General features: G+C 57.8%; 1 protein-coding gene across 1 annotated transcript; it reads left to right on the forward strand.

Annotated features, from left to right (window-relative positions):
• The first annotated feature begins 1,850 nt into the window (after positions 1-1,850).
• MYL10 (myosin light chain 10) lies at positions 1,851-11,673 on the forward strand. Its single transcript, XM_039243527.1, has 7 exons — positions 1,851-1,892; positions 4,173-4,265; positions 4,764-4,839; positions 5,668-5,772; positions 8,834-8,912; positions 11,092-11,140; positions 11,427-11,673. Exons 1-7 carry the CDS (start codon positions 1,890-1,892, stop codon positions 11,523-11,525), a joined length of 504 nt encoding a protein of 167 aa, XP_039099458.1. The 5' UTR covers positions 1,851-1,889; the 3' UTR covers positions 11,526-11,673.
• The last annotated feature ends 7,589 nt before the right edge of the window (positions 11,674-19,262 follow it).

Below are 19,262 nucleotides of genomic sequence, written 5' to 3' on the forward strand. Positions count from 1 at the left end.
TGCCCAGGGGCAGCTTCTAGGGGGTCAGATTGCTGTAAGTTTTCACAGTCCCACCCAAATTTCTGATCAGCTCTCCCTGCTTTTGTAACACGGAGCAGGAGGCCAGGGAAGGAAAGCATCAGAACCTGTTTGCTAAGTGCTTGTAACCTCTGTTGTGACTTAGCCGCATCTCTCTGCGATTCCTTCTGGCATTTCCCTCCTCCCGGCAGGCTGGGTGGGTGGCTCCCTGCTCGCTCAGGACTGTCCGGAGCCCCTCCTGGGTGGTGATCCCCAGAGGCAGGAGCTCAGGGACATCAAGCCCTTGCATGAGGAGGCTTCTGGCCAGCAGGAAGCAGGTGGTATCAAGCCTCCGGCAAGTGTGTCCCTGCTCAGCAAGCCCAGGGCCAGGAAGCCCCAGGGGCCAGGCTCAGGGACTCAGCAAGGAAAGGGGGCTCCATGTAGCTGGCATGGACAGTGGCCACCTGCCCTTCCACACGGACACAGAAAGCAGCAGGCACCTTGCCACACTCACACTGCCTGCCTCCCGCTGACCAGTCACATCAGGACGGGAACCTTGAACCTCGGGCTCTTCACCCTGGCCCGCTGAACATCTGTGGAGCGTGTGGTTGATCCCTGCCAGGGGACAGCAAGGTAGTTCTGGCCCCGGCTCAAGGCAGAGGATTCCATCATAGATCTCAGGGAGGTCAGGAAGGGGAGCATTGGGATGGGCAGAACCTTCCAGAAGCACCCTTCTGGAACCACTAGAAAGAGAGACTCATTCTGGTACCACCACTCATCAGCCTTGGATGAGTGACTTCAGCCCATGTGAGCCTCAGTTTCCTCACCTGGAAAACGGGTGAGGATTCACTGTAAGGACACATGTTTTAGAACACGGCCTGTCCTTCTGTGTTTTATAAATGGTAGTGACTCTTCTTATTGGGATCATCACACCCCCTCCCCCAAGGCAGGGATCAGCCGTAATGGGGTCCGGAGGCACAGAGAGCAGCTCCGGGGACAGTTAAGCTGGGCAGTGCCGGGAAGTGGGTGGCCTCACCGCCTGAGCCCAGCACTGCCGGCCCCGGCAGCTGATCAGACGCAGTGGGTCCCGCGCGAGAGCCAGCTTGGCTGGGCAGACGGGGGCTGCTGGGCTGCACTGGACCCATGGGCCCCTGCCAGGGACAGGTGTGGACTCGGCCCGGCATGGCTCCTGGACAATCCTTGGGCTGGTTGGGCCTGATGGAGGTGGGCCATGTCCGGGGGTGTGTGTGGCCAGATTTTCCAGTTCTCCCCCGCTGGGGTCACCTCCACTTTTGTTTTGTCTGTCTCTTTGCTTTTTCAGCTCCCTGGACATTGTCAACAGACCGAGGGCTGGAGTGGGTGATGGTGGCACTGGTAGCCACAAGGCAGCCTTGGCGGAGGGGCCCTGTGGGTCAGGCTAAGGCAGAAACCCTCTCCGCAGGCTGGCTGGGGGTGACACGCTCTTGGTTGCTACTTTTCACCGGGGATTGGTGACCCACTGTCACCAGAGCTCAAGGGGTGGGGCCACGTTGCAGCCTGAGTTTCCTCAGCTGGTGCTGGTGGCCCTGCTTTGGAAGCTCTCCTGACCTCAAATGGCCTGAGGCCAAGTCTTCCCAGCTGAGTCCAGGCCTCGGCATGCTGTGTGTCCTCGGCAGAGTGCCCCTTCCTGGGCCTTTGTCCCTTAGGTGCCGAGATCCGGCTGGCCCAGTTCAGGCGGAGATCCTGCGGTTTGGCCCACCCACTCCAAGTGGCCCCAGACAGGTGCCTGGCAGGGAGGCCTCCATCCTGTCCTTCATCACCTTCCAGACTATTGTCCGGACCTGGAGCACTATTTAAAGAGCCACCCCTGAGAACCCACAGCCCTGCTGCGTCGAGAAGGAGCACTCCAGACCATGGTAGGCTGGTGCTGCCCTGCCTTCTGCCCTTGACCTCATTCCTCAACTCTGACCTCGTCCTGGGACCTTGATTTCATTTGTGATTTTGACCTTCACCTCATGCCTGAACTCACCCTGACCTTGACCTTGCTCCTCTCACTGACATCCTCGACCTTGACCTGATATCCCTAGTCCTGACCTTTTCTTCACCCTTGATGTTCTCCCCGCACCTGGCCCACCCTGGACGGTCCTTCACGGGCGGCCAGTCTATCTGTGTAGGTCCTAATTTGGGTCTCTGCTTCCTGGACTCGGTAGGGTCTGCCAAGGTGAAGTTGGGGGGGGTGATAGGAACAAGGAAGAGGAGGGTAGAAGAAGGGGGGGCTGGGCTTAGAGATTTCATGGCAGAAGCAGGGCTCTGCTCCCACTGAGAGAGGACACGGTTCCCATGCAGACTGGGGTCTGTCCTGCTGCCTCCCCTGGCCCCTGGTCTCCAGCCCCCTGGGTGTCCCTACGGAGTCTCAACGGCACGGCTCTCTCATGTCTCTGTTTCTCACACCTTCGCTCTCCCTCTTGGCCTGAGAACTCTGACCTGGCTGTCAAGCCTCAGCTCAGAAGCCACCTCCTCCGGGAGGTCTGCCCTGAGTAGCCCAGTGGCATAAGGGCTTCTCTGTGTCTTCAGTGTCTGCCCCTCCCTCCATCACTCTCCACTGATCATCTGTCTCCCAGCGGGACTGGGGGCTCCTTGGGGACAAGGCAGGGCATGATTCAGCTCTGGGTCCCTGGGACAGGGCACAGGGCCTGGCCGGAGGTCAGCAGGTGCCTAATAAATGTCCTGCTACTCTGAAGGGAGCATTACCCTTGGTTTTATAAGTGGGGACACTGAGGCTCCATGCAGGCAACTGATTTTCTCAGTATCGCAGGGCTGTGAGCAGCAGAGGCAGGATTAGAACTCAGGTCCCAGCAACCCCCTTCTGTCCTGGGGTGTTCCTCTTGGAAGATTTTTTATTTTTGTCGGGGCTCATCACAAAAGGCAATCTCCAAGACAGCTGGGCTAGACTGGGTCCCAGCTGGGAGATCAGAAGGTCGATCAGGGCTCTGGGGCTCAGGGTCCCGTCCCCTCTTGGGGCTTCCGGGAGAGGGCCAGGCACGCAGTGGGGCGACGGTCAGTCCACAAGAAGGACACGAAAGGCTGGCGGAGGGAGCCATGGGGGCGGCCGAGGCCGAGGGCAGGTCTGAGGAGAGAAAGGGCAGAATCTCCCGCAGACGGAAGTGATTGTGTTTTATTAATCAGAGGGAAATGTATATGTAATTATGCGAGATGAGCTCCTCAGGGAGGTAGGTTTCTTTATGATGTCTGAAGGGATTTATAAATATTACAGAGGTTTTACAGCATCATAACGTCCTGCAGGCCCTGCTAGCCCCCTTTCAAAGGATTAGTGGAGACAAAGCACCCAGTAAAAGCTAATTATAAGTCGGCCTGGGAGCCGGAGGGGGCGGGAGGCTGGGGGCGGGGTGGGGGTGAGGGGGATGGACTGAGCTCGGGGAGGGGAGACCACACAGGGGCTGGAGTGGGGTGGGCAGGGGGCTTGGCCAAGAGGCTGGTGCCCACTGAGATGGAGGCAGGGGCTGGGGGTGGGGGGCTGGGAGCGGGAAGCCGGTGTCCGGGGGGAACCCCCCCTTCTTCCCCCTCTAGCATCACCAGCCAAGTCTGAGACTCTTTGCACACATCAGCCCTGGTGATGGCTGCTGAGGGAGAGGTCCCCTGGGGGCATCTTGGGGACCTAGAGCTTTTTGGGAATGCTCAGTAGTGGGCTCTCAGGCACCTGATATCCTGAAAGAAGCAAGTGGAGGCAGGAAGGCCGGCCAGAGACCATCCACGTGGGTGGTCACCTGCTGCAAAGACGGGGCCTGAGCTCTGGGCAGCCGTTTCCCAATGGATCCACACTCTGAGCAGGCCCTGGGTGGGCGCAGGGGAGCCCAGGGATGGAGTGGACACAGAAAGCTGTGGCCAGACCCTGTCCTCTCTGCTACCCTGCCTAGGCCCCCACCTCCAGGTCAGGAAGCCACTGACCGACCTGTAGGGTGGGGAGGAGAGGGTCCCCAGGTCTCTGGCCTCAGCTTATCTGCAAGGATTCCTTAGGAGCCCTGTCTGTCTGCTGCACTCCGCAGCTGAGAGTGGCTATGGCGTTTGGGACTATGACACCCTGGGAGGTGGGGTGAGGGGGCGGTCAGGGTGCGTGGCTGACCTCCAGAGGAAGGGTTTCTGCAATGTCCCCCCACCCCTGCCCCGGCACGTCACAGGCACCAAGAAGAGCCCGCAAGAGAGCGGAAGGCGGAGCCAGCTCCAATGTCTTCTCCATGTTTGATCAGTCCCAGATCCAGGAGTTCAAAGAGGTTGGTCAGTGCCCTCTGGGGCCACTGGGAGAGTTAATACAATGCATGGGAAGCACCCAGGGGGCCGGCAAGGCCCTGGGAGTGGTGATGTCACCCTTCTTAGAGGCCATCCCAGTGTGCCCTGCGCCTGGAGAGGTGACTTGCCTTCCTTGGCCATCCTTCCCCCTCCCCCCACACCGAGTCTTTGCTTGCTGTGTGACCTCGGGCGAGTCCTGCTCTTTGAGCCTCAGCTTCCCTCTCTGTAAAATGGGGTTGCTGTGAGCATGAGGGGAGGGATGGGCCTGGCGCTCAGCACACAGTGGGGGCCGAGTGGCTGAGCCAACGCTCTCACGCTCGTGCCGTCTGAGCAAGACAGCAGTGGCCAGAGGGGTCTGCACTGCGGTTACCCAGGCAGCGGTTTGCAGGAGGACAGCCCCTTGTGAGGGGGGACAGTTCGAGGGAGGAGCCTGGGCTCAGCTTGGGGGGTCGCTGGCCATTCAGTACCCACGTCTCCGCCAGGCCTTCACCATCATGGACCAGAACCGGGATGGCTTCATCGACAAGGAGGACCTGAGGGACACCTTTGCTGCCCTGGGTGGGTGACCAGCAGCTGTGGAGGCTCTGGGCTTGGGGCCTTCCAGAAGGAGTGGGCGGCTGGGGACAGCAGGGGCTTGGGTGCCATGGGGGCACAGGGGAGGGGCAGCCGGTGGCTGGAAGGTTGAGGGGGCCTCCTTGGTGCCAGAGGAGGCCAAGGCCGGGGCGCCAGGAAGGCACCAGGTGCAGGAATGGCCTGTGCTAAGGCCTGGTCTGGAAGGCCCTGGTGGGGTCAGGGTCAAGAGAGCAGTGGGAGATGCTAAGAAAGAGAATGGAAGCATCCGCAGGGTTCAAGGCCACTGAGCTTCAGTTGCCAGGGGAGGGTTTTGCCTTAAGGGCCCAGGGAGAGGCCTTCAGGCATGGATGGGGTGGGGGTTCAGGCGGGGGCTGGGGAGAGGGCATGTCTAAATTGAACTTGGAGCTCCTGGAGATGTGATTGTCCCCTGTGACCATGGGGAACCTGCGTCCCCACCTCCAGGTGACCTCATCCTAGGGCACATGAGCCCCAAGGCTCAGGGCTTCTGGCCCCTATGCACCTCAGCTCCACCTTCTTTGGGCCTCGGTTCCTTCATCTGTGAAATGGGGATAATCACCAGCTTGTTCTCCTTTCTAAGGAGGCTGGGGGCAGCCCAGCGCTGACTGTGGCCGAGCCTGTCGCCTTTCCTGAGGTCCTCCAGCAGGTCGGCAGGGCCTAAGGACAGTGGAGCTGGGCGACCCTGTAGGACGCCCCCTGGTCCAGAGCTCTGCTCTCCTGGAACTGCCTGCGGGCAGGGCCCCCCCCTCGGTCCTCACTATGCTCCTGAGTGTCCCCGCTCCTCCCCTCCTCCAGGCCGCATCAATGTGAAGAACGAGGAGCTGGAGGCCATGGTGAAGGAGGCCCCCGGGCCCATCAACTTCACCGTCTTCCTGACCATGTTCGGGGAGAAGCTGAAGGGTGAGTGGGGCCCCGGGTGGCCCCGGGGAGCGTCTGGGCAGCCCGGCTACGTGTGCAGGCAGCTGGGAGGGTGGTGTAGCCCCCGGAGGCCAGCCCGCTGGGTGCACTCACCCCGCCCCAGGGGTGTCTACACCACAGAGTAGCTGAGGGGGTGGGGGGCCAGCGGGACAGTTTTCGAGAAAGCCCCCCCACCCACCATCAGGACGCGGGGCCCGGCCCTGCTTCCCTACCCTCGGCTCATCGCACCTGCTCTGCCTCATTACCCACTGCAGGAGGGGCACCAGAGGGGGGTTCTGGAAGTTACTGTGGCCTACCCCAGGGCTGGACAGGACACTGGCACAGCCTCCAGGGGCTCAGGGGTGTCACCACCCCTGCCGCAGGTGTTCTAGCAACAAAGTGGCGGGGAGAGAGCCCTAACCAGGACTCCAGCTCTTACTGCCTATCCTCCTGAGATACAGCACCTGGCCTGGGGTGTGGGGTCAGGGCAACTCTGTCCCTTTCTCTCAGGGCCCAGCCAGCTACCCTCTGCCCCTCAGGAACGTTTTTCCCGGGCTCGAGGCTCCCACGGCCGGACAGAATATGGCCAGTCTGGGCTGTGGCTGCCCTGGGAGGTGAGCCTCGTCACCCCCCCTGCCCTCAGGCTGCCTGATGCCCTCTGGCTGACCCCCCGGGGTGACCCTGGGTCTGGCTTGTCTGCTTTGCACCTTGTTTGTACAGTGGGGATTATGTCCGTTTCCTGAGGCCGCTCTAGCCAACACCCACAAAAAGCAGCAACTGCGCCCTCAGTTCTGGAGTCTAGAAGGCTGTGATCTGGCAAGAGGCTCTGTCAGCGGCTCCAGGGGAAAGCCTCTTTTTTTTTTTTTTTTTTTCCTTTTCTGGCTTCTGGTGGCTGCCTCGCTCCCACCCCTGCCTCTGTGGTCACACTGCCCCTTCCTCTCCGGTCTGTCTGTCTCCCTCTGCCCCTCACTGTCAGTAGGACACCTGTCACATGATTTAGGGCCCACTGGGCGGTCCAGGGTGACCGCCCATCTCAACATCATTTCCTTACAGCCTCAAAGGCCCTTTTTCCCAAGTCAGGTGACATTTCCAGGTGCCGGAGCTGAGGACATGGGCGTGTTTTGGGGGCCACCATCAGCCCCACGACAGGCGTGGACCCCTAGCAACATCACAGGTTGCGTTTGGCAGGAAACCATAACACCGTCGTAGGTACAGTAGCCTCCACACACACACTGTCCTCCTGTCCCGGCTGATTCTGGAGCCAGAAGGCCAGCCTGTGACCTGTGACCTAATAGCCCCACACTACCATGTTAGCGACGAGGAAACCGAGGGCGGGACCTGGGCGAGTGGGGAGCCTGGGCCTGGCCCTTTCCAGGTAGCTGTTAGGGGGCCCTGGGGGACTGGGGCGGGGGTCTGCTCTTGGGAAAGACACACATGGCCCCGGCCAGTGATTCTACAGGGAGGCCTGAAGCTCATGTCTGTGCACGGCTGAGCTGACAGCTATAACCCAGGCCCCAGCGGGGCGGAGCGCCGGCAGCTTTTTCTTAGTTCTGCAGGGAGGGCAGAACTGGGGCTCCACCTGAGCCTGTCATGTGAACTTGGCCAAGCCTGCACACTTGGCCAGAGGTGGGGACGGGAGCCAGGGGCTGGAGCAGGCACCGCCCCATCTCTAATTGGGGCCGGACACTTGGTCCCAACGGCCACTCTGCAGTCCGTCTGGTGTGCTTTGCAGCCTGCCTCCTTCTGGGAGGATTGGGCTGTGGTCTCTGGCCGACCACTGGGCCTGAGGCCGGGGCAGCCAGTCCTCAGGAAGGTGGGCGGACCCAGCCTGCCCTGGCAGTGAGCCCTCTTCAAAAACCCTGGGAAGCCAAGAGCTCCCCCTGGCCCCCACCATGATCCCTCGGGCACCCCTGCTGGCCTCGTGAGGCCCGGCAGTGAGGGCCTGGGTTCTCCCCAGCTGGATCCTGGGCTGAGCCTCTGGACGGGGCACACTGCTCCCTGCTGCCCTCCCCAGAGGAAGCCCACGGCCGTGCCCTCCACAAGCCCCTGGGCCAGCGATGCCAACACTGTGCCAGGCCCGGTGACTCAGTCAGTCCCAGAGGCACCGAGTGACTTGGACGGCAGGTGTTCTGTCCTAGACAGGGCTCCGTTGGCCAGGCCGGAGCACAGAGTAGCCCCACAGGCAGGGGGCTCTGGAGTCCCAAGACGTGGCTTCAAACCCTTCCCCTCACTTATTAATGGGGACCTCGGTAAGCTCAGAGCCTCCCTCGACCTCAGTTTCCTCTGACAAACTGAGGACATGACCACCTACACACGGGGTGTTTTGGGGCTCCAGGAGGTGAAATGGCCCAGGGCACAAAGAGGGGCTTGTGACCGTCAGTAGTCAATGTTTGACATCTTTACCATTAATGACCCGTTTTTGTTAAAGGATTCTGGGAGGGGGGCAGCAAACACCGCCTTTGCCTCCATTTCACTGATGACATAGCTGAGCCTTGAAGAAGGAAAGGGACATTCCTGAGCTGCAGTGAGTAGGGTAGCAGTGAGAGGGGAAGGGGTACTAGGCAAGGGTCACCAGGTCACCTGCTGTCATTCATAACCTGTGAGGCCTTATGCGAGACCCTGAGTCTCTCTGGACCTCAGTTTCCCCATCTGTACAATGGGGGGGCTAGGTGTTCGACCCTGTTGGGGCAGTAGACACACTTCTGATGCCATCTTTCCCCCAAGCCCACACTGGAGGTGATCAACTAGAGCTGCTCTGGCTGTGCCCGGCCCCCTACCTCCCTAACCATGACCTCAGAGATTCAGTTTCTTCATCTATAAAATCTGGCCAGTCGTCAGGAGGGTGAACCATGTACTAAGTGCTCAGTTGGGGTGTCCATGTACAGTGGTGCAGGCTGTTCACAACGCTATTCCTTGTTGCTCCGAAATCCCCCTTCTCTTGCTTCCACTGGGCGTGGCCCCCACTGCAGAGGGGAGGAAGCACCCACCACCCCCAGCCCCTGCCCAGCCCCGGCCATTCCTCATGATCCTAGCTCTCTCTCTGCCTTGTGTGTCCTGCTTCTAGGTACGGACCCAGAGGAGACCATTCTCCATGCCTTCAAGGTGTTTGACACTGAAGGGAAAGGTTTTGTCAAGGCTGACTTGTAAGTCCCCTCTGTCCCGGAAGGCTCAGGTGACAAGTGAGCTGGGGAGAAGTCAGGCTAGATGGTGGGTCAGTCTCCTCCCTACCCCAATGCTCAGGCACCGTCTGACCGGGAGCCAGGAGGGTGTTGCCCTGCCCAGCTGAGCCATCACTCAATGTATCCCTTCCCCTGTCTGGGCCTCAGTGTCCCCATTTCTGTGTGCAAGTGTGCAGGGAGTATGGAGTCACCTGGGATACATTTCCAGAGGGGGAATGAGAGCAGAGGGGGGCCTTGAAGGGCAACTACAGGTTGCCTCGGCTGAGGGAGGGAACATTCTAGATGCAGGAACACAGTGGTGAAGGGCCGAGGCTTGGCATCTGCGGGTTTGGTGAGGGGTTGGCTGGATTGGCTGGACTCCGGGTCCGCCCTGGGGGCATGGGAGAGCCTGGGGTGGAGTTAGATGGGGCGACATGGCACCCAGCCTGGTGGAGGAAGGGTTATGGTCACCACGAGGGTCCTGGCCGTGGGGACAGAGGGGAACCGATGGGTCACTGACACACTAGAGGCCGGTGCCGATGGGATCCAGGCTCTGGGGAGAGGTACAGAGGAGGGGCCGTGGGAAGGGACCGGCTCGGCTGGGGATGCACAGAGTGAGGGGCCAAGCACAGCTGTCTGTCGGGCCACTGGGCCAGCATCGTAGAGGTGGGGGCTCAGATGCCCACTATTTCTCGGCCCAGTGAGAGCACTGAGTAGAGAGCTAAGGGCTGTGTGAGCAGGGGCGGCCTGCCAAGGGTTAGGACAAGGAACTGTCCCTGGGCGGTCCCTGCAGAGCCTCCGAGGTCTCGCTGGACCTGTGGGGAGCCTGGACAGAGGCAAGTTTCCCGCCCCCAGGCACAGGCTTTCTGGCTGATTACTACGATGCTTGAAGCCTTGACTTGACTTTGAGGCTAGATTTGCTGCCTGTTAGAATCGCACATAAACGGGGGGGGGGGGGGGGGGGGGGGGGGGGGGGGGGGTGCAGGTGCAGGGGCAATATTCTGTCTTCTCTCTCACACTGTCTCACCAACCCGGTCCCCAAAATCGTGAGTCACATGCTCCCCATGGGTAGACAAGGGGTTGTTCAGGGTTCCTGCAAGCTGGGACCCTCTCCTGCACCCCTCCTCCAGGGCTCCATGGTTCCCACACCGTCTTGGGGGCCCCCCGAAGGTACTGAGGGCCACCCCCACGGTGGTCTGCATCGACCCCTCCACTGCCACACACCTTCGCTCCCACCAGTGCAAAGCCAGGAACGCTTTAGGGACCCAGTTCGGGAACTGAAGGCCCCGCCCCCCAGAGTGTGGGACCCGGAGGACGTGGCTGTCCGCCAGGCAGGCCACAGCAGAGGCTCTGGCTGTGACGGAGTCTGTGAACAGTCCCCGGCCCAGGGAGCTGGAAACTGACTGTCCCGCAGTAACATAAATAATGGAAAATGTGCGTCGGTCTTCAGCACGCTCTCCACCGCCGGCGCCACGGGACGCTTGGGGCTCAGCCCTGGGATCCCTTCCCTGTCGGCCACGTCCCAGAGAGGCCATCTAGTCCCCTCCTGCCTCTGCTCCAGCCCCAGGGCCCATGGGCAGCTGCTACCCGGGACCACCCAGGGACACGGGTCCCACCTGCCGCCACAAATCCTTACCCTTCCGGAACCCAGGTTTCCCTCAGTGATGGGGGACAGCTAGCACTCACTTCCCAGGGCCAGGAGGAGCAAACGAGACCCAGGCAGGACACCGACCCAGGTGGGCCTCCCTGGCCCTTGGCTGCAACCACCTTGTACTCTAGAAAGCTCGCTGTAGATGTAGGTGAAAGGCAACGCCAGCTGCACTGGCGTCCGTCTAAAACCGAGGCAGAGGGGCTCCGCTCAGTGACCCGGAGGTTGATTGGTGGTGCATGATGGGACGTCAGAGTGGGCCCCGAGGTCATGTCAGAGTCCCAAGTTCACTCCATTTGGCCCCCGCCCGATGTTTGGAGGAGAGTCTGTATTACAAAGGAGGAAACTGAGGCTGAGGGGCGAGGGGTCCACCTGAGGCCAAAAAGACATCTGGTCGGTGTCCTCCTGGGGCAGGCCCCTCCCCACACCCTAACTGCCCTATCACCCCCGGATTCTGGGTGCACATGCCCGGGGTGGCCCTGCCCCAGAACGTGACCCTCCTTCTTCCTTGAGCAGCATCAAAGAGAAGCTCATGACCCAGGCGGACCGGTTCAGTGAGGAGGAGGTAAGCATGGACTTTTCGGGGCGATGCTGAGTCTTTCGGGGAGGCGTGGGGGGGGGCCAGGCCCTTCTCTGCAACCCCTCCTCGCGATTGCTCTTCCTCAGATACGGAGGTGATGACCCCCTCAACTCCTTGGATGAGAACAAGGAGGAGTAGGGGTGGCCATGGGACCCTGGGCTCTGAGCCTTGCCCCCAGCTGCAGAGAGAGGGGCAACATTCTTCCTGAAGGCCTCAGGGGGATCCCCTGCTTTTGACCTTCATCCCGGCTGACTCCCTCCTCCCTCCCCAGGTCAAGCAGATGTTCACGGCTTTCCCTCCAGACATGTGCGGTAACTTGGACTACAGAAGTCTGTGCTACATCATCACGCACGGCGAAGAGAAGGACTAGAAGTCCCCACCTTCCGAGGCAGCCAATGCCAGCGGTGTTATGGGGGCGACTGTCGGGGAACCCCTGCAGCCAACATGTGTAAAGAAAAGGCTCCCCTCGCCCCGTGGGTGGATCAGGGGCAAAACAAGAATAAAGCTTGCGAACAAGGCTCGAGTTTCTGTGATGAATGCCCCGGCTGGGGAGAAAGAGAAAAGTCCTGTGTTGTTGGTTTTTCCGACACTTTTTACTTCCCCGGCTTTGCTCAAATGTTCCTGATGGGCTGAGTGTAGAGCTCATTGACAGTTTTAAGGGTCCCCAGCTGGGCCACAGGACATTGCCTTCATTTATGGAACTGTGGTTGAGCACCTAGGGCGTGCCAGACCCAGTGCCAAGTCGGGGGGGCACAGTGGACGACCCGGCCCTGTCCCAGGCCAGAAGGGCACGCTGTGAGGAAGACAAGAATTGGGGTTGGTGACACGGGGACAGGGGTCAGAGCAGCCCAGCGGGGACCCGGCAGCTAGGAGCTGGGCAGAGGCCAAGAAGGTGGAGACGAAGGAGTGGATCCGAGGGACGCATCAGGGGCAGGCGAGGACCTCCTTGAACAGGACGCACGCAGCACCAACAATAAAATAAAAGCACATACATTGGACATCATCAAAAGTAACAACTTCCACTCAGCAAAAGACACCTTGAAGAGTGTGCAAAGGCAAAGCCCAGTGTTGGGAATAGATTTGGACAAAGATCTTATAATCCAATTATACTTTAAAAAAATTCGGGACACCTGAGTGGCTCCGTTGGTGAAGTGTCCAACTTTGGCTCAGGTGATGATCTCGCGGTTCATGGATTCGAGCCCCATGTCAGGCTCTGTGCCGACAGCTCAGAGCCTGGAGCCTGCTTCCGGTTCTGTGTCTCCTTCTCTCTCTGCTCCTCCCCCACTCATGCTCAGTCTCTGCCTTTCTGTCCCTCAAAAGTAAATAAACATTAAAATTTTTTTAAAAATCTGACACATCAATAATGGAAAGCTAACAACCACACAGTCACACACACACATACACACTCACATACACACACACGTAGGGGACAAATAAAGGGTCTCCAAATGACCAAGAAAGACCTAAAAAGATGCTCAACCTCAATGCTCATAGGAAAAGGCAAATGAGAACCTCCCTAAGGAACACACTCTCCGGAATGGCTAAAATTAAAAAGACTGAGAAGGTCAAGTGTTGGTGAGGATGTGGAACAGACAGAACTCTCAGAGTTTGGTCGCAGGAGCAGGAAGTGGGTCACCTGCTTTGGCCAACTGCAGTGGTTAACTTCCTGAGGTTAACATGTATGCCTAGTCCTGACACAGCACTGCCATTCCGACATGGATACTACTAGAAATGTCTAGCAAGCATCCTTTGAAAGACAAGTGCAAGAACTCACAGATTTATAAGAGTCCTAAATTGGAAGCAAGACAAATGTCCAGCAAGAGGAGAAGTGATCAATTCAATGGTAAGATGTTGGGGTGCCCGTGGGGCTCAGTCAGTTGAACGTCTGACTTCAGCTCAGGTCATGATCTCACAGTTCATGTGTTCGAGCCCAGCGTCAGGCTCTGTGCTGAGAGCTCAGACCGTGGAGCCTGCTTTGGACCTTGTGTCTCCCTCTCTCTCTCTCTGCCCCTCCCCCGCTTGTGCTCTTCCTCTCTCTCAAAAATAAATACACATTAAAATAAATAAATGGTAAGACATCCATGCTTTGGAACACCACACAGCTGTAAAAGTAAGCTGACATGTATCATAACGAGGTGACTCTGCTCTACGACATGGTGTGGAAGAAGACGCACCAAGGGGGCACCTGGCTGGCTCAGTCGGATGAGCGTACAGCTCTTGGTCTTGGGGTTGTGAGTTTGAGCCCCATATTGGGCGTAGAGATTACTTAAAGTCTTTTTTAAAAAGAACAAGACACACAAGCAAAAGAAAGCGTACTTCTTTAACTTACTTTAATGAGAGTATATTTAAAAACAGCTTTCTTACTGAGATATAATTCATGTACCCAAAAATCTACCATTTGAAAGTATCTCCTTCAGGGGCTGTTAGTACACTCACAAGGCTGTGCGACCACCACCGCTGTCTGTATCTAGAACATTATCATTGCCCCCAGAAAGAAACTCGTTGGCAATCGTTCCTCATCCGTTCCCGGGCCAAGCTACTCCGGCAAATGCCAATCTCCTTTCTTTATGGATTTGCCTCCTGTAGACATTTCACATAGATGGAGTCGTGCAATATATGACCTTTTGTGTCTGGCTTCTTAGCACAATGCTTCCATGGTTCACTTGTGTCGTGGTACTTTATTCCTTCTTATAACTGAATAACATTCCATCGTGTGGCTAGATGGCATTTTGTTTATCCATTCATCTCCCACTGGAGGTGAGGGATACTCCCACTCTGGGGCTGTTATGACAGTGCTGTGAACATTCACATGCGAGTTTTTGTGTGAGCGTGTTTTTGATTCTCTTGGGCAAACACCTAGGACTATGGTTGATGGGTCCCCTGGTAACTTTTACAGGAACCACTAAACATCATTTCAAAGTGACTGCACCGTTTTACATTCCCACCAGCAGTGTTCGAAGGTTCTTCGACTTTCTTCACATCCTCACCAGAACTGTTATTTCCTGTGGGCTTTTCAAAAAATGTTTTAATTTTTATGGTTTTAAAGTAAGCTCTACACCCAATGCAGGGCTTGAACTCACAGCCCAAGATCAAGAGTTGCACGCTCTACCAGCTGAGCCAGCTGGGTGCTTCGTTGTTGTTATTTATTTAATTTCTTTTTTTAATGTTTATTCATTTTTTGAGAAAGAGACAGAGTGTAAGCAGGGGAGGGACAGAGAGAGAGAGAGACACAGAATCCGAAGCAGACTCCAGGCTCTGAGCTGTCAGCACAGAGCCCGACGTGGGGCTTGAACTCATGAACCTCAAGATCATGACCTGAACCGAAGTGAGACGCTTAACCAACTGAGCCATCCAGGTGCCCCTATAGACTTTTTAGATATATGCTTTGCAAAAATTTTCTCCAAATCTGTGTGTCATCTTTTCATTGTCTTGACAGTATTATTTTATGCCTATTTTTTCCTCTAAGAGTTTGATAATTTCAGCTTTCATCTTGAAGACACTGAGAATCTTGAAGGTTTTGCTATTGTTGTATATGGTGTGAGGAAGGGGTCCAGCTTCATTCTTTGCCAATATATGTATCTAGTTCCTCCAGCACCGTTTGTTAGTGAGACTGTATCCCCCCCCCCCCCCATTGAGGGGTTTTGGCATCCTTGTCAAAGATAAACTGACCACAGAGTTGTACACGTTTATATGTGGACTCTCATTTCCAAATCATCAACCTCCATGTCTAAGATTGCATACCTTTTGACCCCCCTCTGTGGAGTTCAAAATCAGGTGAAACTAATTTACAGAGGTAGAAGGCAGAATGGTGGTTATTTCTGGGTGGGGAGGGGTCAGGAGAGAAACTTGGGGGAGATGAAAATGCTCTGTGTCTTGATCCGGATGGCAGGCACTTGGGTATAGACATGAAAGATGATCGAATGGTGTCATTAAGATTCACACAGTCAACGCGCTTTCCCGTATTTGTGTTATATCCCAACAGGAAGGAAGGGAACAAGAAAAGGAAAAAGAAGGCAAGGGAAAGAGAGAGGAAAGAAGGAAAGTAAGAGGGGGAGGGAGGGAGGGAAAGAGAAAAGACAGCTTGGTTGAGAGATAGACAGATGGGAATCAGAGAAATCCATGGGGACATGGCTTTGCTGACCGGTGGCCCCATGCCTGGGGAAAGTGGCTCCGGGGAGAGAGACTGAGTTCAGTTTGGGACTGTTGAGTGTGAGCAGCGAGACTCTGGGGGCAGCCAGATGCTATGTCTACGGCTCTGGGAGACAGTGGCCGGCGTGCGACACAGACCCAGGACCTGGGCTAGCCTGTGAACAGTCAGCCGGCAGAGGGACAAGAAGCCACGGGTAACCCTGAGCCCTCAGAGTAGAAGGAGGAGCAGGCAGAGACTGGCAGTCCACAGGCTGGGAGGTGAGGCCTGAGGTGCAACATCGGGTGGAGAAGCGCCAGCAACGTCGGATCCCAAGTGCCCAAGGCCTAAGGTCAAGGTCCACGTGTGTTCTTAGGCGTCTCAGCCCTGGGAGCACAGGGCAGGGCAGGGGGCACCGAGCTTGTCCAAGGTCGGTGGTGGAGCTGGGGGTGGAGCCCAGGTAGCTAGCCTCTGAGCCGGAGCGGGTAAGAGCTACCCCACACTCCCACCCAATGCGGTGGGATGTGGTGACGGGAGCACAGTTTGGGGTCACAACAAAGAGATCCCTTTCCTTGTCCCTCACCATTCAAAGCTACCTGTTGCTCCTGGGTGAGGTGGGGAGAGAGGGGTGCCCAACAGCCTGGAGCTCTCCAGCTCAGCCACAAGGGCAAGGTCTGCGAACGGGTCCCCAGGAGGAGGCGAAGGGTAGAGGAGGGGCGATACTCCAAAAGAACTCTCCTTCCTTCTGCTCTCTAAGAGTTTGGCTTTCCTGGAAGTCAAGGATTCAGCTGCGGAGGAACTTGTCAGACCTGTTTGTGCCCTGAGGAACCAGGCCAGAGCCAAGCTGGAAGGGACAGGCGCATGGGCCCCTGCTCGCCCTCCTGGCTGCTTCAGGCTGCCCTGCTCTGCGACAGCCGCGTCTGCCTGCCCCGTGGTGGCCCGGCTCCCTAATGACACAGGCGCGCCAGCAGGGAAGGCCAAAGTGGCTCCTGGGGAAGGCCAAAGAGGGGCCTGGAGGCTGTTCTCAGCTCATTCATCCCTCCTTCCTTCCGACACCCATCCACTTACACGCCCCTTCTTCAAGGGCCCACCTCTGTCTTCAAAGGTCTCTGGGGCCACAGGCATGGGCGTGGGCTCCAGCAGCCTTGGACAAAGAAGGCAGATGAGTGGGGCAGGACGGCTGTGGGCTGTGAGTCTGCTGTGGCTCTGTCGCACAGGTCTCGGTCTTTCTCGGCATCTCCACAGCATGGCTTATTCATGGCCCCTCTCCTTCCACTGAGGTTCGTCAGTGATCTCAGCTGCCCTTGACCTGAGCCCACAACCAGGGCCCATTCATCTCTCTGACTCTCCATCTAGTTCTTGTGGGACACTTGGGTTGGCCCCGTACAAATCCCGGATGGGCCCCCCTGGGTCTTCCTGTGCTCTAGGGAGCTGGAGCTTCCAGGGTGGGGGTTGAGTGTCTTAAAAGCCAGAGAGAAATTGGGAGGAACTCGAACGTGGATGGAATCATCGTGTCTCCTGAGTCATATCTGGGATGGCTTTTTAAAGGTACAAGAAGTCCTTGTGGCCTCCCTAACCTCCCCCTGCACAGAGGACGGTGCTCCTCTTGGCTCTGGGCTCCAGCTGCACAACCTCATCTCGTTTCTTGAGTATCCCCTCCATTTCCTACTGCCACAGGGCCTTTGTACATGCTGTTCCTTCTGTCTGGAGAACTCTTCCACCTGGTACCATCCCCTCTTTGTCCGCTTACCCTGCTCAGCTTTCTGTTCTCAGCTCCGCATCACATCCCTGGTCTCTGTGGCCTGGACTGGGTCGCGGTCCCTCCAGGGCATTTCCATGGCACCGGGCACGTTTGCCAGGGAGGTGTAAGTGCCCTTTGCCATAGGGCTTTAAGCCTGGGATCAGGTTGGCTTCTGTCCCCCACTGTTCTCTTAGCACCCTGCACAGGGCTGGCACACTGTAGACTCTTGGGAAATACTAACCCACCCAGGAGGCCTGGAGAGCTGGCCTGAACTGCACGCAGCCTCCGGAGGCAGAATCTGTGGCCACTGCTGTGGGCTCTGGGTCTCCTAGAAGACACTATGGGCCAGAGGTTATGGCCACAGCCTGCAGCTGGTCCAGAGCCATCCCCAGAGCTCTATGGGGCATTGCCCATCTGTCTGGGCCTCAGTGTCCCCACGAACAGAATGGGACCCAACGGCTCCTAGAGTCTCAGGGATCTCCAGCAGACCCTGAGGCCGTCGGCATCCCTGTGCCTGCCTGGCTGTGCCACACTGAAGGTCACCTGTCTCCAGAGCTGGCCGGGCTGGCTCTCCTGGAATTATCGGTGGCCCCAGCCCCAGCCCGCTCGGCAACGGGCAGCGAGCCCAGGCACAGCCATGGCCTTCATACCTCCAGGGAGCGGGGTGCCGGGCTCTTGCCCTGCCTGCCCCGCCGCCTCCCTCGGCTGGCTGGGTCTCATTGAGGGTAATTAGCCCAATGAGCCTCCTGGGTCTTGGCATTTGATTTTCAGCTGTGATCTGGCAGCTGGGGCCTTCGGACAGTGGCCCCGTGTAACTCACGAGGGGGTCGCTGTTAAGAGAAACAGCAAATTCCTTCCACCCGTGCGGCTGACTAAATTGACTCGGAGAGCAGATTCCCTCCTGGCGCCCGCTCAAGAATGGCCAAGTCCTTTGAAGGTCTTTCCAGGACGGTCCCCAGGGGCTTGGAGCCGCCTGGGCGGGAATGTCCCAGGGAGCCCCTGCTGACCGTGGGGAAGGGGGGGCGGGGGCCCCTCTGGGGGCCGGTGGCTGCTGGAGGGCCCCTGCCAGACTCTGCCTGAGCTGGCTGTCTCCTGGCAACCCTGGCTGCACCTTTCTCACAACCAGGAAGTGGCAGGAGAGGGGATGGGGGAGCCCACGGCATCTCTCCTGGGCCAGGGACGCGAGCCCTCGGAGCAATGAGACATCCTGGTAGAATTCCGGGTGTCAGGGGTGGTGAAGGCAGGTGGTGGGGTTTCGAGGAGACATCCCAGTAGCCACAAAGGCTGTTTGGTGGGAAATGCTACCCCGTTCCCGCTGTGAGCTAAGCCCTGGGCTGGGCCAAGATTTCTGTCTGGCTGAGGGTGAGTCTGGGCCCTTGGGGACCCCTAAGCGTCTGTCTGCGTGAGTCACACACAAAGCCTTCAGGCCTCACCCGACCAAGGTGAAGAAAAGTCTTGCCAAGGAAGAAGGTAGTGAATGATCTTGCTAGGCTCCAAAGCCCGGCCACCTGAGTTTCTATCCAATTCACCAGGTGGGTGACCCTTGGCAAGTCACTAGCCCCACCGTGACTCAGTTTCCCTATTTGGGAAATGAAGATCATGACAGCGCTAACTTCACAGGAGGGCTCCTTGCTTCATGCAGACCGGGCTTAGGGATCCAGTGGTGGACAGGCGGCTATCATCCAGGCCCCCACCGAGCCCACACCCAGGGGAGGGCAGACACCAAAGCCAATAATGACGTCATGATATAAAAAGGACTCAGGGTGGTCCAGGGGTGGGTGGGCAAGGGGCAGGTGGGGAGGTAGCAGCCCCCCCCCCCCCAGCAGGTCACGGTAAAGTCGTGTCCTAAGAGTAGGGACACTTCCCTGTTAGTGGGAGCAACACGGGCACAAGTGCAATTTAATAACCCAGGGTGCCAAGTGCAAAGTCAGGAAAGGCTTGTGGAATTGAGAAAGCACAGAGGTGAGCCCCAATCCAGCCTGGAAGGCTTCCTGGAGGAGGTGATGACCTGAAGAGTGGTTAGGAGAAACACAGACAAAGAAGATGATGGTAGCCCTCTTTCAGATGGGAGATGGAAAAAGGGAGTCTTTCTCCAGAGAAGCCTGCCCTGATTGCATCAAGCGAAGAGGCTCGGTTGATATTGGCGGGTGTCTGACCAGCCCACTGTCCTTCTTCACAATCAGGGAGCAGATGACAGGCCAAGAGCCTTCCTTCAGCCACAGCAGCCATGCTAGAACTGA

Source organism: Hyaena hyaena, unplaced genomic scaffold (assembly GCF_003009895.1).
Source record: "Hyaena hyaena isolate Hyena2069 unplaced genomic scaffold, ASM300989v1 scaffold_228, whole genome shotgun sequence".
Lineage (NCBI taxonomy): Eukaryota > Metazoa > Chordata > Mammalia > Carnivora > Hyaenidae > Hyaena > Hyaena hyaena.